This window comes from Acartia tonsa, chromosome 7, assembly GCF_053477335.1.
Source record: "Acartia tonsa isolate MP-2025a chromosome 7, ASM5347733v1, whole genome shotgun sequence".
NCBI classification, from domain to species: Eukaryota; Metazoa; Arthropoda; class Copepoda; order Calanoida; family Acartiidae; genus Acartia; species Acartia tonsa.
Window position 1 is genome coordinate 43,048,372 of NC_137266.1, and position 15,883 is coordinate 43,064,254.

The window sequence follows — 15,883 nt, forward strand, 5'->3', positions numbered from 1 at the left end:
TTTGCTGAACCTGCTAGTTTCTAAGATATTACAGAACAAATAAAAAACAAAACATTCTGTCTAACTAATGATTAGTCGTTATATAGTTCCCCCTCCTTGAATTGTGATTGCTTTTGGCCATAGATCTTATCTAAATCAACTTTTATAAATGTTTTTATATTCCTAATTTGGATCCGGTATAATATACGAAAAGTACATTTTTGATAACTTTAAAGGCTGTTTAAGGTAAAGCGCATGACTAAAGAAAATGCGCATAATTAATCTTAGAGGATAAGTCAATGGACGGTAAACTTATTTGATAAACAAATTACCTCTTATGTAGATCAAAAGTACTGGTTAAAAAGTTTAGACATAACTACTTGGAACAAACCAATAAAATTAATAAGGTATCCAAAGTTTTTGGGCCAAAGAATAAATATTATTGTCATAAAACTTTGGATACCAGTGTAATTTATAGTCCAATGTCCCCTCCCTTTCTGAAATCATTGAGTCTTGTTAATTCAGGATACATTGGTATATTACACTGATCCCAAAAAGTTTTAGGAACATATACTCTCATTCGTTGGCTTAAAATCATTGAGGTCTTTTATTAAATCAAGTTTTTGTTACGCAAACTAGCAGTATCCAATCTAGAGGAAGGAGTAGTTTTGTTTGTCTTCATAGGGAGTGAACACCAATTTATCGTCCATTGTCTTATCCCTTGAGATTCCTATGCTTAATTTAATTCATATTATTTGAAAGCATGGTGCTGCCAGCCGTTTGGCTGTCTGGCCGTAAAAATATCCTTCTTCGTATACTCGACTTGATCTCTTAATCTTAATTTCTTAAGTCTAGGTCAAGGATAAAAACGCAGGAGAGGGAATTAAATAACATAAAAAAATTTTAAAAGTTTGTTAAAATAAAAATTAGGGCAGGTTAATTTTGAAAATCTCTCCAAAATGAAAATTGGTGCCTTATCCCAAGTTTATATCGGGCAACTTTTTTTCATTATGCTTGTAATTTAAAATTTATCCCAAGATTTTTATTTTCTTATTTATGGACAAATTTAGCTATAGAAATACAATTCTTATACATATATACAGCACGGTTAAAAATCAGTTTGTATCTGGCAGAAGTTAAATATTGTTTTCTTTTAATTTTCTTTCTCTTGTTAAAACTATTTTATTTTTCTAGAATGTTTGTCCAAATTTTTTTCGAACAGGTTTTTTTTATCAGATTTATTTGTGATTAAAATGATTGGAAGTCTATAAATCTAAATGTATTTTAGTAGCGAAGCTACTCTATAGTACTTTTGTCCGTTCTTCCGTCTAACAATAAAAAAAAACATTTAAGAGATTTTTGAAGAACAGAAAAATGCAACTTTCTTTTTAATAAGCATAAATTAAGTCATAAATACTCAAATTAATTTTCTAATTGTTTCTACCATCGTTTTGAAAATTAGTAGTAAAAGGAACAATGTCTATTATGTCCCAAATTAGCGCAGCAATAATAACTATATTTTAGAAAAGCGTTTTCGCCCTTAAAGGCCTCTAGGGGCACTTGAAGGAAGGAAACGGGGAAGGGGGGGGGGGGTACTTTTAATCGTACCCTTTACCAAAATAGTTAAACTTTTCAGGACCAAAAAGAAGGATAACCATATCGGTTCAGCAGAATCCTTCGGTTAATTGCCGTACGGACAAGCTCAGGTTATAGAGTAACTGCGCTAATTACAAAAATACATAGTTACAAAATATGCTTAAAGTAATTGTTTGAAAAATGCAAATTTTACGACCTTAATTAAATGTAAAAATTGTAAATTGCTAATGGTGGTGTTTTTAAAATGAAGTTCATCGTAAATCTTTTCTTGGTAGAATTTAGATTCATTGTATAATAGTTATTTATCGCATCGTATTATAAAAAGCTTTCTGCGGATATTAAAATGAAAAACTAAGATTAAACTAGTTTTGTTAGCCCTGAGGGGCCGGATGCCCAGGTATAAATTATATTCCTCCAGGAAGTCATAAGATGGGGGTTGGGTATCCTTATTTCAGCCAGCTACGAGAATCTCTTACAATATCCACATATTTTATATCCATTTAATCAAGGCCTTATTCCTGGGTGTGCATTCATTTGCGCATATTATCACATATACATTGTGTTTCATATTAGCGAAAAAATACACAATAGCGAATATATTTATATTAGAGGGGGTGTTTAATAATAAAGCAATAGGGATCTAAAGGGATAAGACAATGGTCGATAGAATAAGTGGTTAAAACACTCAAATTAATGAATCAACCAATAAAAATCTACAAAAGTCTCCAAAGTTTTTAAGCCAACGAATAAGAGAACGTTATTATACAACTTTGGACAATTATATAAAAAACAGCCATTGTCCCCTCTCTCTGGTAGTTTGTGCTGTTGTAATAATTTGCTATTTTGCCAGAAATGATTGCCCACTCTTGTTTAAAAAAACATATCAGTGCAAACTTAATTTCTTTTTAAAAATAGATATTTTAGAAATAGAGTAGTTGTGTATGTATGTATTTATGTCTATACCTTAGCTCGTTAGGGTGGGATTCTTCTCTGATTTTTAAGTGATCATCTAGAGAATCCATAGCATCATCCGCTTGTAATGGGATGCGATACTCAAACACCCAAGGATATTAGTTTAAGTAACATCCAACAGACAATCAACCCTTTGATTGCACGACCTTTGTCTGAGAAGTCCTAACTGTACATGGTAAAGAAATTCGCCTGTTTATCTGCCAATGCATTCCCTATTCTAACTATTTATGTCGCGCACCTGACATAGCATTAGTAGGAACCATTTTTACCGTATTTAGTTATTACATTACTGTATGATAATTTAATTCTCTTTTTTAAATAATTTATAATTATCTATCTAAAAGTATAGCTTTATTTTTTGCATTCCTTCAACCAATTTGTTTATTAAAAAGAAATTTTTTACTTAAAATTTATTGGCGGATGTTTATAAATTGTTGCAAAAATTTTAGTATAGCTAGGTTTGAATTATTATATTAGCTTCTAGTTGCTTCACCCCTAGCCTCTAGGGAAGGGCCAGGGAGGTCTAGAAAATGGCCTAAAACTACCCCTAAGACATCAATAATGCTTCTTTGATAAGCATATCCAATTTAGAATAGTATTTTATGAGATCTTCAGCTTCAGATAAAAAAAACTTACTACTTTATATTATAGGATAAGTACTAGTAGAGCAGCTATAACAGCATAGTACATTTTTAACCAGAGATCTTAACGGATAAGAAAATGGATTTTTGATTTATGTATAACCTCAATTATCTTTAACAAAATAACCCTTTTAAATCATATGTGAAAAGTTTGGACTCTTGTAATCCTGGGGTTTACTAAGTCTTAATTTCTTAATGCAGTATTATAAAATTTGAATATTTCTTTTTATTTAGAAAAAACATACAGTCGTACGGAAAATACCCTAATCTAGGGTAGCTTCGCTACTCTACCTACAGCATAATTCGCAGTTTCATCAGCTGACCTTTTTAAGTTTTAAAATTTATTAGCAATTAGAAATGGGAGGGCAAGCCTGGATGTCTAGTATTTTAACAATTATCGTGAAAATCTTGAAAAGCACTGATGCAAATGTACTTTTTTTAATGAGCTTAAATGCTTTTTGAAACTATGTATAATTGCTGGGTTTTTTTTCTCTTCATAGCCCAAAATTTGCTGAATTTTTCAGCTGGACGCAAACTGGTTTTGAACCGAAAAGAAAAATCATGTTTATTATAATAATAAATTTGCCACGGAAACGTAAATAAAAATCATATGCTTAATTCCTTAAAAGTCTCATTTATCTATCCATTAATTCATTTATCAATCTATTTATTCATCTATCCATCTTTTATACATCTATCCATCTATTTATACATCTATCCATCTAGTTATACATCTATCTATCTATTTATACATCTATCAATCTAGTTATACATCTATCCATCTAGTTATACATCTATTTATCTAGTTATACATCTATCCATCTAGTTTTACATCAATCCATCTATTTATTCATCTATCCATCTATTTATACATCTATCCATCTATTTAAACATCTATCCATCCATTTATACATATATTTATCTATTTATACATCTATCCATCTAGGTATACATCTATCCATCTATTTATACATATTTTTATCTATTTAAACATCTATCCATCTAGTTTTACATCAATCCATCTATTTATTCATCTATCCATCTATTTATACATTTATCCATCTATTTATACATCTATCAATCTATTTATACATCTATCCATCTATTTATACATCTATCCATCTAGTTTTACATCTATCCAACTAATTATACATCTATCCATCTAGTTATACATCTATCTATCTAGTTATACATCGATCTATCTATTTATACATCGATCTATCTAGTTATACATCTATCTATCTAGTTATACATCTATCCATCTATTTATACATCTATCTATTTATTTATACATCTATTTATACATCTATCCATCTATCTTTCTATCTCTCAATAATCTATTCATCTATTTTAGGCTTTCAAGTTCCCCGACAGCATGAACGTCCATTTCCAGTGTGTTGTACAGGTATACATTAATTATAGAACTGCTTCGCTCCAAGTTTGCATGGAGGGAGGGGACTTTGGACTGTAAATTACACTGGTATACAAAGTTGTATAAATATTATCTCTCATTCGTTGGCTTTCAAGTTTCAAACTGTGGGTATTTTTCGAACTCTTGATTGGTTGATTCAAATGAGAATGGTTTAATAAATTATTTAAACTTACACAAGGAGAAATTGTGCATACATTAATTTATCTTATATTGTCTTATCCCTTAAGATCCCTGGGCGCTTGTGTTTTCTTATAATTCATTAGTCAGGGATCTTAAAAGATAAGACAATGAACAATAAATTATACATCCCCAATGATTATAAACAAAATTACATCTTCAGTAGATCAAAATTATTGGTTGTAAAGTTTGGACACTTTCTAGTTATAAACCAACCAAATTTTAATAAAAGTACCCAAAGTTTTTGACCCTAGGAATAGGGTAATGATATTACAAAACTTTGGATACCAGTCGTAACTTGGAATTTCAATAAAAATGTTATGCCTTAAAAAACCGTATATCTTGTATAGTTTTTTAATATCATTCTACCTAGGTATGCCGCGGCTCATGCCCTGATCCTGTGTGCGGTGGTCAGACCGCTCCTCTCTCCGCCGCTCCCGACGTGGACAGCTACGGCGCCCCGCAGGCCCCCGCCATTGACAGCTATGGTGCGCCCCAGGCCCCTGCTATCGACAGCTATGGTGCACCCGCCGCCGGACCAGTCCAACAGTACAACAGACAGCCACAATATCAAGCAGGTCAGATTTACAGAATTATATACGTAATTTGATGACTAGATTCCTCCGTCATAATATCCACGTATATTCTATATCCATTGTTACGAAATGTTTGTAGTAGAAATGATTAGTTTTCAAGATGGGGGCACCACGACAATCATTTAGCAGTGTCACTTCACTAACGCATATTATTACCCGAGAACGTGGCTCAACACGTAGCGCATCCGGTAGTCGTTGGGGAGGTGATATGTTCGAATCTCTGCTTACCACCGCAGCATAACTAAAGACGTTAAAAACGGTCCCTACTGCTACTCTGTCAAGTGCGCGACATTAATAGTTTGAGTAGGGGGATATTTTGTATAGGGATTTTGATAATGACCAAAGGAGAAAAGGGGCAGTTTGTGCTGTTTTAATAATCTGCATATCTGAAGATTTAATAATATGATACATATACAGAAGTGAATTTAATTTCATGGAATACCACAGGGCTCTGTTCTTGATTCTGATGATTTGCTAATATGATACACATACAGAAGTGAATATATATAATTTCAAGGAGCACCACAAGGCTCTATTCTTGGTTATGATGATAACAAAGATATGCGTGAGTGAATGCACAACTTATTTAACCTTTTATTATGGTTTCCATAGTCTTTTAAGGAAAGTAATATTACAATACCATAAAACTACTACGTGTACTGTTATCACATTGTAATAGTTTGTTATTAAATATCAAAGAACCCGTTTTCCCATCTTTCTTTGGGTGATAATAAATCACAAGTCTCAGAACTTATTTTTAAAAGCGAAGCTTTTCTATAATTAGGGTCGGTCAGTCCGTCCGAGATAGATAGCTTTTATTCGTTAATTTAGGCATGTTAGAATTGTCCTATCGATTTCAAACTTTGCATGATGATTCCTGTAGTAGTTAGGTACGATTTAGAAAGCGTAGCAACTCTATAATCATTACCAGAATGTCCGTATGTCCATTTTAAACATGTTGATTTTTCTACTTTTTTAACAACAAATTTTTATGTGATCGAATTATCCGTTTGATCTGATTTTTGGTATTTTGATTCCTGGGACAACAAAGAACAATAGTATAAGCAAAGCAACTCTATAATCAAGTCCTAAAAATGTAAGTATGTCCAAAACATTATCCTGTATCAAGCAGTTATCAAAAATTTACTTACAATTTTGATTCGACTATTTAGATACTTTTATATTCTGATTATTCAGTTCAGACACTAGACAAGTGTTAATGTCCGTTTGTCCTACCGTTTCAGTGCTTCGCTTTTATGGATGTTGTCATCCTTGTTATCTTAGATTTTATTATCTTTAATATAAGATTTTTAAAGATAATAAATCTATTTTTTGGTATATCTGTTAAGTTAAGGTCTCGTAGCTACTGAACCAATTTACACCGATTTTAATGAATCTTCACTTATCTCCCGTGATAGTTTTTGAAAAATTTAAGTCTTTGGATATTTTTTTGCCTCCTTACCCCATTTTCCAAAAGTGATGCTATAACCAAAGCCACTGATATTAAACTGATTTTTTTTAAACTAAGCTTATTATAGTCAATTGACAAAGAAAAGAAAAAGCATTGGATTAATCCCATTTTAATAGTCCCAGGCCTTCTGTCCCTTGGGTCAACAAAACGGGACGTTTGGACATTATATACTTCTAAAGCTGCTTCGCTACTTAAACCAACACAAATAATCAATCATTCACGTTGTTGTGATTTTTACACGTAAAAAAATACTTTTCAATTTCTTTAATGCTTTTTTTCATGGTTAATATATGTTTTTGTACAATTGTAAAAATAACAAAAAATTAATTTAAGATTTTTGACAGGTTTGATAGTAGGGTACTTTTTTCTTGCTTTGGAAAGAAAGGGTGTGGATTACAACCTCCCCTCCTTTAGATAGCCTAAAACCTTTTATACTTGGGAGGGGGGTACCCTCTCTGAAAATATGCAAAAACCTTCCCTGAACCTATAAGAAGCATCACTGTTCATGAGAACCATGTCGGTTTAGCGGTTTGCGAGATCCTTTGCTACAGACAAAAATAAGGTATCTACTACTACTACTATTGTCTTCATTTTGCTCTACGCGTAATTTGTTGGACCGCATGAGCACCAAAAATATAATCATTTTGAAAAAATAGATTTTAATGATTTGAAACGTTTACTTTAATGTGTTGTTGTATGTTGCGTTTTGGTGGAAAAAAATAATTGATTGTTGGATTTTTTTCCGGGGAAATCAAGGATAACTTAGTTCATGAACAGCGTAGCTATAGCAAGAAAAGTAAAGTATTATGCAGTAAGAATAAAGAAAAAGCAGGGGTAGGAAAATGGAAAATAATAGATTTCTAATTTTTTCATTCTCTCTATGTATTCACCCATTTCTTTTTCTCTATTCTGTCTTTCTCTCTCCCCCTATCTCTCTGTATCTCTCTCTCTTTCTCTTTCTCTTTCTATCTTCTATCTATCTATCTCTCTATCTCTCTTTCTCTTTTAATATCATCAGTATTTAATACAGGCCAAGATGTTTTAGAGATATTACTGTACAAATATCCAATTAATTAATAACAAAAGCTTAATATACCTATAATTTTTAGTAGCGAAGCTACTCTATAATTCACCTTGTCCGTCCGTCAGTCCGTCCGTCAGTCCGTCAGTCCGTAACGCTATGGGGGAAATGGGATTTACTCAGCTCCTGTAAAAGGTAGAATGCTGAAATTTTTTGACAACGTTCCCATCATTAAGGAGCACAATTAATTCTAAAACATCGATGGCGATAGGACCACTTTTTAGCAGGTTTTAGGCTATTTTTGTATTTTTCACATTTTTCTCCATATCTTTGGTGTTTATGGTCCGATTTCCAAAATTTTTTAGTTATAGATATCAAAATTAAATTTCCTGTCCTTTAAAGAAAACAACTATGACAGCCTGACTGCCTTTCAGCAGGTTTTAGGCTATTTTTGTATTTTTCACATTTTTCTCCATATCTTTGGTGTTTATGGTACAATTTTCAAAATTTTTTCAGTTATACATATCAAAATTAAATTTCCTGTTGTTTAAAGCAAACAACCATGACGGTTAGACTTGCTTTTTGCAGGTTTTTGGCTATTTTTAAATTTTTCTACATCGTTGATGTATATAGTCCGATTTTTCAAATTTTATTAAGTTAAGGATTTAAAAATTAAATTTCCTGTCGTTTTAAGAAAACAAGAATGGCGGTCAGACTGTCTTTTAGCAGGTTTTTGCTATTTTTATATGTTTTACATATTTCCCCATATCTTTGGTGTTTTTGGTCCAATTTTAAAACTTTTTGGGATATCAGTATCAAAATAATTTTTCCCATTGTTATGAGCATCATTTATGTAATTTACTTTGACCATCATCGTTATACAAAATAAAACAGGGTTTCTTGTTTATTTTCTCCAATAAATCAATTAATGAATACACTTTAAATATACGTATATGATTTTTTTGTGCTTCGCTACTTATGGATGTTGTCATCCTTGTTTAACCTATTTTTTTATATTTGACCGTTTCTCGTCAAAAATTCTTTAGTTTTAGGAAATTTTTAATTTCATGCTTTGATAGTTAAGATTCGGTGGGAAAAATTGTTTAACCTATTTATTTCTTAAGATATAATAATGTTGTCCGTCATCCCAATTTCTTTAGAGAAGGTGGCTTAATTTTTATTTTTATAGGTTGTCGGTGTTTTTAGTAAGTAGTAGATGTAAAATTTTCTATAGATTAGATATGCAATCGGTTTTTTTGTGGACCTCTTATTTTTAGATAATTTAAGTTTTTTTTAAATAAGTCTGTTCTAAGGTACTCAAACGCAACAAAAAAAGAAGAAAATTGCCATTAAATTTTTTCTTCTAAATCAATAGAAAATAATGTCTATTCGTTCTATTGGATATGTGTAATGTATCTGTCTTTATGATATGATTCGTTTCTTAAACATCTTTAGTATGAGAATAGCTATTTACCGCATCCTATTAAAGACAGCTTTCCGTGGATATTTATTTGAATAATTATTATTGATAGGAATTGAATTAGAATTTGATACCAATGCATGATTTTTCAGTATGACTCAGAACCGGTTTTAATCAAGTGGATATTAATTGTTTTTGAAGCCATACTGGAAATTAATTTTCCTATGTACTGTGTCAGTATAAAAAACAAAATATTATAAAAAATGATTTGTTGTGCTACATGTGGAAATTTTTGTCTTTGTTTTTTAATATACGTTCTATAGCATCCTTTTTTTGGGGGGTAAAGAAAAAAGTAAAATTTCTATTTTTACTATCATTCTATTACATAAATTAGTATGGGTTTTCTGTATTTAGCTTAAGAACCACTGAACCGATTGAGTTTTCCATTTAAGGGAAGCTTCATGTAGGTCCTGGGATGGTTTTAGACTATTTAATTTTTCAAATTAAGTCCTACTTTTCAAATCTAAATTGTATTATATTAACGTCTGTAGAAAAACAGCATTAAGCATTAATAATAATGATAGCCTAAAACCTGTCTTGATTCAATAAAAAAAGCTTTCTTGACACTCAACCGTTTTCGAGAACTTAATGTACAGGCAACAACTACATATGTATCCTTTTATTTCGTATTTTTCATATATACACCATTTGTGTGACATCATCTCCGTATATTATTACATCCACATTGTGCTTCATAATCGCAATAAACACACAATGGCAAATAATTAAAATGGGGTGTTAATAACAAGAGTTAAGTTAATATAAAGGGGGGAAATTTTCATGGATCTAAAGGGATAAGACAATGGCCGATAAATTGATGTACATCCTCAATGATAATACACAAAATTACCCAATCTGTAGATTAAAATTAGTGGTTGAAACGTTAGAACACCCAACTAAATAAACTAACTAATCAAAATTCACTGAAGGTCCCAAAGTTGTCAAGCCAACGAAAAAATAAAACGTTATTATAAAACTTTGGGGACTAGTGTAATGAACAGCTCATTGTCCCCTCTCTCTCTCTCTCTCTGGGTAATTTGTGATGTTAAAAAATAATATGCGGTTGTGCTGATATTATTATGTGGAATTGATCGCACCCCTAGCCCATCAACCCATTTCATTAATCATAACTTTCATTTTTTTAGTAGCGGTACTACTCTACATGTAGTGGTGGTAAGTTTGTCCGTCTGTCTGTCTGTAAAAGTATGCTTATCAACAGACTATATTATCGTTACATGGTATATATAGGTTTCTATTAAGGGTGTCAAATGAAATTATTTCGATAAAATGTAAAGTCTTCACTTCAAATTATCTAATTAAGTTTAAATTATACTCTACTATCATCTAATAGCTCCTTAATCAAAGGGGAAAAGAATTGGCAGAAAAATAAACCAAAACCACCCTAAGATTTAAATCTATAAACAATTATCCTGGGTCCTATGTTAAGCTTTCCCAAAATTGAAAACTCATTCGATTAAAAGTAGTTATGAAAAACTTAATTAAGCTATATACAAAAAAAGGAGACGATTTCTCTAAAAAAGGTGGTGGTATCTTCCCCCCAAAATAGTTTTAAAACTTTCCAGGATCTATAAGAAGCTACATTGTTAGGAGAAACATATCGGTTCAGTGGTCAGCAAGATTCTTCGGGACCCACAGACAGACACAAAATCACAAACATCCTGTTACTTTTATAAAAGGATTCCTTTTCTTTAAAAGCTGCGCCCATATCCGATGCCATTGTTCTTGATTAAACTCGTTCTTTCACGGCCTTCTTCTAATGGGTTCTCATCAGGGGATAGGACAATGGACGATAAATTTATCCTCTCCCCAATTCTTGTGAGTAATCCTTTTAAAAATAAATGTTTGTGGGAAAGAAAAGGTTGGGGTATAGTCCCTTTTGTGGCAACACCCCTTAAGGAGCATTTCTTCGTATTATCACAGTAGGTTTTCTCCTATTTCTAGCCCCTGCGGGGCAATCACCTAACCCAATATAACCTAAAATATCCTATAAAAAGATATTTTCAAAATATCGCCCCTTGAGGGGCGTTTCCACTAAAGGGACTATAACCAAAGGTTGTATATCGATTTAACTTATCATAGAGATTTTTTTTGTAAAGTTTCACTGTAGTGCTAAGACAATGAACGATAATTTGATTAATTTCCCCAAATTATTATAAAGCAAAATTTTACATTTGGTAACTAAAAATAATCTTTTTCCTGCTAGATTATAAAAGTTTGAAAAAAGAACACTAAACTGTAATTTGGAAAAATATTTGATATATTTAATAATTAATTTACTAAAAGTTTAAACTTTAAGAAGTAGATTACTAGCAACAGGGATCGGAAGCCTCACGTAAGCCGCGCATAAGCCTCAGTTTTAAACCTGCTTGTGAGCAGAAAAAAAATTTCAGAAAGAAGGCATTGTCTGCTAAAGAGCCGTTTTATACATCCAGCTGAATTTTATTGTAAAAAAATCACGATTTCACTGAGGCTTACACGCGGCTTACGTGAGGCTTCCGATCCCTGACTAGCAAAGCTTTTAAACGTATAATAGCACTACGATTTTGTAATCCCTTTAATATGAGAGTATCTCTACTAAAAAAGTGTTTGTGTGCGTAAGTGCGTAGTGAGATAAAATGCCGACATATCAATTATAGAGTAGCTCCGCTACTTAGCAAAAAGAAAGGTTACTATTTGCAATTTTTTCTGCGAATCTTTTAAGGTCCATGTGTTTCGTAGCAGATTATTGCGTAACTGGATCAGGGATCTTAAGGGATAAGACAATGGACGATAAATTGATGGACATCTCCAATTGAGATAAACAAAATTAAGCCCTTCTGTAAATTACAATTTTGGAGCGAAGCAATTATATAATCAACGTGTTTTTAGGTCAGAGACGTGTGTCCGTTGTACAAGGACGTACCAACCCAACCTCCAGCATTCCATTGAAACCTGAGGCATACAAGGCACCAGAGGCCGCTTTCCAGAAGAGAACAGGTTTGTAGATAGATAGATTGTTAGATAGATAAATAAATAGATAGATAGATAGATAGATCACACCTGCTAGCAAATGGCTTTCTGCTCTTTTGTACCGACTTATCTGTATTTATATTTATACGATGCTTAATTACTGACATTCAAAGACCCAATTGAGAGTCGGCACAGGGTTCACGGGATATACAGTTATTTAACCCCTTCACCCTCTATTTTTTTACTTTTAATACTAATGATATTATTTATAGGAGATGCTAGTAACGCCAGTGTAGAGGACAATAACGCCATTGCTGGCGGTAAGCCCCGCTCCCTAGACTTTGAGGATGGAGAGACTGTTGAGGAGGCTGCTGTTAGCATGACTGACTTCAATGCTGTACAGGTAAAAAGAGCTGAAGCTCTCGAAAGTATCAAGTTTGATGTCATAAAAGTTCGTGTATTATCCATCTCTAATCTAGGGGTGTCCTTTCCCACTACTCCTCTCATCCCTCCTTTTTAAGCATGTTTTTATAACGTCACACATGACACTTTCCAGCACTTCTAAAGAGCTGGATAACTAGATTGCCAGAAGTATATATACAGGTTGACTGATTATGTGCATTAAAAAGATATATGTAGATTAGATTAAGCAGACACCAATAGATTGATTTTATAAATCACAGCCTAAAACAATCCCGGTGCCTATGTTAAGGTTCCCTAGAATAGGGAACTGAAAATGGTTCAGTAGTTATCGAAATCTTAAGCTAAAGACAAAAATACCTTTACTGTATGTAATAGGATACTAAATGGTTGGATAGATGATAAATTAAACATAAAAACACAAACAAGCAGCTGAATCTTTTTACTTATTTCAGGAGGAAGATTCCAGTGATGCTGTTAATGCTATTGACACACCCGCCGAAACTGCTGGCGATGAAAAATCTCGCAAGCGTCGCAGCCCAACTCCTGTTGATGCGAACGGCAACAGAATCCTCCACATTGTCCGCCGTGAGACTACATCTGAGGACGAATCAGTTGATGAGACTACCCGCGCTTCTGAAACCAATGCTGCTAACAATGACGTTGAACAGGCTGATATTGAAACAGAACGTGTCATTCGTGTTGTTGCCCCTTCAGACGTTCAATTCCAGCTGAATGAGAAGGGAGAAGAGGAGGTTGTTATCAATACAAATTCAGTGCCAGCTGAGGCTGTATGCATTGACACGGCGGCGTTCGTTGGAGTCACCATTACCATGCTCATGCTGCTCATCATTGCGCTCATCACCATTGTTTTCCTGTGGCTTAGAATCAAAGCCATTGACAGAAAGAATTTGCTATAATACCAATAGCAGAAAATCTTGGACAAAAATGTTATGAACTTATTAAAATGTGATTCTAGTAGTTATTAAAAATCCACTAAGATGGATTTATAAAAAAAATCGTCAAAAATGGGATTATAAATCCGCCAATGAACTAACTAAAAATGGTGTGCCTCAAGGTTCCTTGTTGGTAACAATGATAAAAAACATTAAAAGTGATGCAATCTCTTTTTGTTAACTTGAAAAGAGAATTTAACATGATGTAGAACAACAAAATTTTAACAGACACAATTATAACAAGGTTATTTATTTGTTAAAGCATATTTATTATATAATTATTTTTTTAAAAGTATGAACTATAAGAAAATAAACCGTTAAAGTACAATTTGAAGTTTTAATCAAAATTTTACCCATAGCTTTTCCCTTAGCTTTTTGGGGACGAGATTTAGATTTTTATTTTTAAGGGTTGATGTAATAACCCTTGAACGGACAAGGACCAATAAAAGCTTCTTTAGAATTATTTTACCGTTAGGTCCGGCTGTTTATGAGCATTACTGTAAATCTTGTTTCAAATTCTTGCATATAAATAACCTTGTTATAAAATAATAAAGGGCTGGTGAGATGTGATGACAGTTAACTTCCTTTTTTATTGGCTGTCTTCTGTTCTGCTACACTGCAACACATTGCTCCTTGTCCGGAGAGGGGTGTACAACTTGCTCCTCTTAAGTGTTACCCTTATCTCCTTTTGTATGGAAAAAGGTGGTAGGAATTATCTTACATGCCTTGGTGTTCCCCTTGCAAGCCTTTCCTCCTACACCTAGTGCACACATTCTTGTTCTATAGTGCCTAAAATAGACTGTCACAATTTCAAAACACCGCAGTTTTTAATGATATATACTGTAATCTATATGAGTGAGATAACTATGGAAACCGCAACAAGTGACTGTTTGTCAAGGTCTTGGTGGCTTTGAAAGCCAGCCAAGTGGAACTACATCAAAAACTGCGGGCTAAAGAGCTAAATATATAAAAATCTGTGTGAGAAAGAAGGGGGGGGGAGGTGGGGGAGTATCTTGGCCCCTCCTTATTAATTGGATTGTGTGCTATTTGGAGCAATTCAACATAGCCTACTCCCAAGGATATTTTTTTAATTTGTTGCCTCTGTACTAATTACTGCTAGCTGAACACTGTACAGTTGGGGAAAAGTACATCCTCCAAAATTAGGTAAGTTGATCATGATTTTTATATTCAATCGTGTAAACTAAAGCAGCTGAATGTTTGAATTTACGTTTGTTCAGTAAAATTCAAGAAACGGCTGTTTTGCTGTCTTAAAAGACATTTTGTTTGTAACGCTATGAGGAAATGATTTTAACTACGGCTAAAATTTTGGGGTATCAATGTACATTGTACATCCAGTACTTAGTATACTTTGTACGTCTTTCTGTCTGTCAAACTTCTAAAGACACCCATGCTTATTTTTATAAAGGTTTCGTAATTTTACAGAAATTACTTATTTTATAATCTCTTTCTTGGACTAATTCTCTCTATGATAAATATAAATAATTCTCCTTTAACATATCCATGTCCTAGAAATACAAAATACTTGGACTAATTCTCCTGAGGATAAATATAAATTATTCTGCATTAACATATCCATGTCCTAGAAATATAAAAATACTTGGACTAATTCTCCCGAGGGTAAATAGGAATAATAATATAAATTTTACCATATTGGTCAATTACAGTGTATACTGGCCTCTCATTGGTTAATTTTTTTGACGTCATAATCTGAGTCAGTCACTTTTACTAGCTTCCATTTATCTTTCTATTTATCTTTTATATATTTTTTGCCTCATATTTCTTATTAATGTCTCTTATACTTTATTTATTAACTAGCGGATACGCCCCTAGACGCCTCAAGGAGCACGTGCATGTTCAATCTACTTTATGTAATAGGATTGTTTTGTCTTTTTTATCTCTTTCTTTATTTATCCTCTCTCTTTCTCTCTCTCTCTCTCTCTCTCTCTCTCTCTCTCTCTCTCTTCCTCTATCTATCTATTTTATATCAATCTCCCGCTATTAAATATAAGAAAATTTTACATAACAAGGATGAAAACCTCCATGAGATGGAAGAATAAATTATAATAATTTAGATATTGTAAGTTAAATCTCACCCCACAGTTGATTTTGAACATATATCGCTATCTCTCTCTCTCTCTCTCTCTCTCGCTC

General features: G+C 32.8%; 1 protein-coding gene across 1 annotated transcript in view; it reads left to right on the forward strand.

Annotated features, from left to right (window-relative positions):
* Nucleotides 1-15,883, forward strand: part of LOC145323803 (uncharacterized) — a 145,768-nt gene that overhangs the window by 95,968 nt on the left and 33,917 nt on the right. The window contains exons 10-15 of the mRNA XM_080166361.1: nt 4,543-4,593; nt 5,171-5,375; nt 12,255-12,362; nt 12,608-12,738; nt 13,211-13,955; nt 14,266-14,875. Coding sequence (XP_080022487.1) covers nt 4,543-4,593; nt 5,171-5,375; nt 12,255-12,362; nt 12,608-12,738; nt 13,211-13,675 — 960 coding nt within the window. The 3' untranslated portion in view covers nt 13,676-13,955; nt 14,266-14,875. The remainder of the gene's footprint in view (nt 1-4,542; nt 4,594-5,170; nt 5,376-12,254; nt 12,363-12,607; nt 12,739-13,210; nt 13,956-14,265; nt 14,876-15,883) is intronic.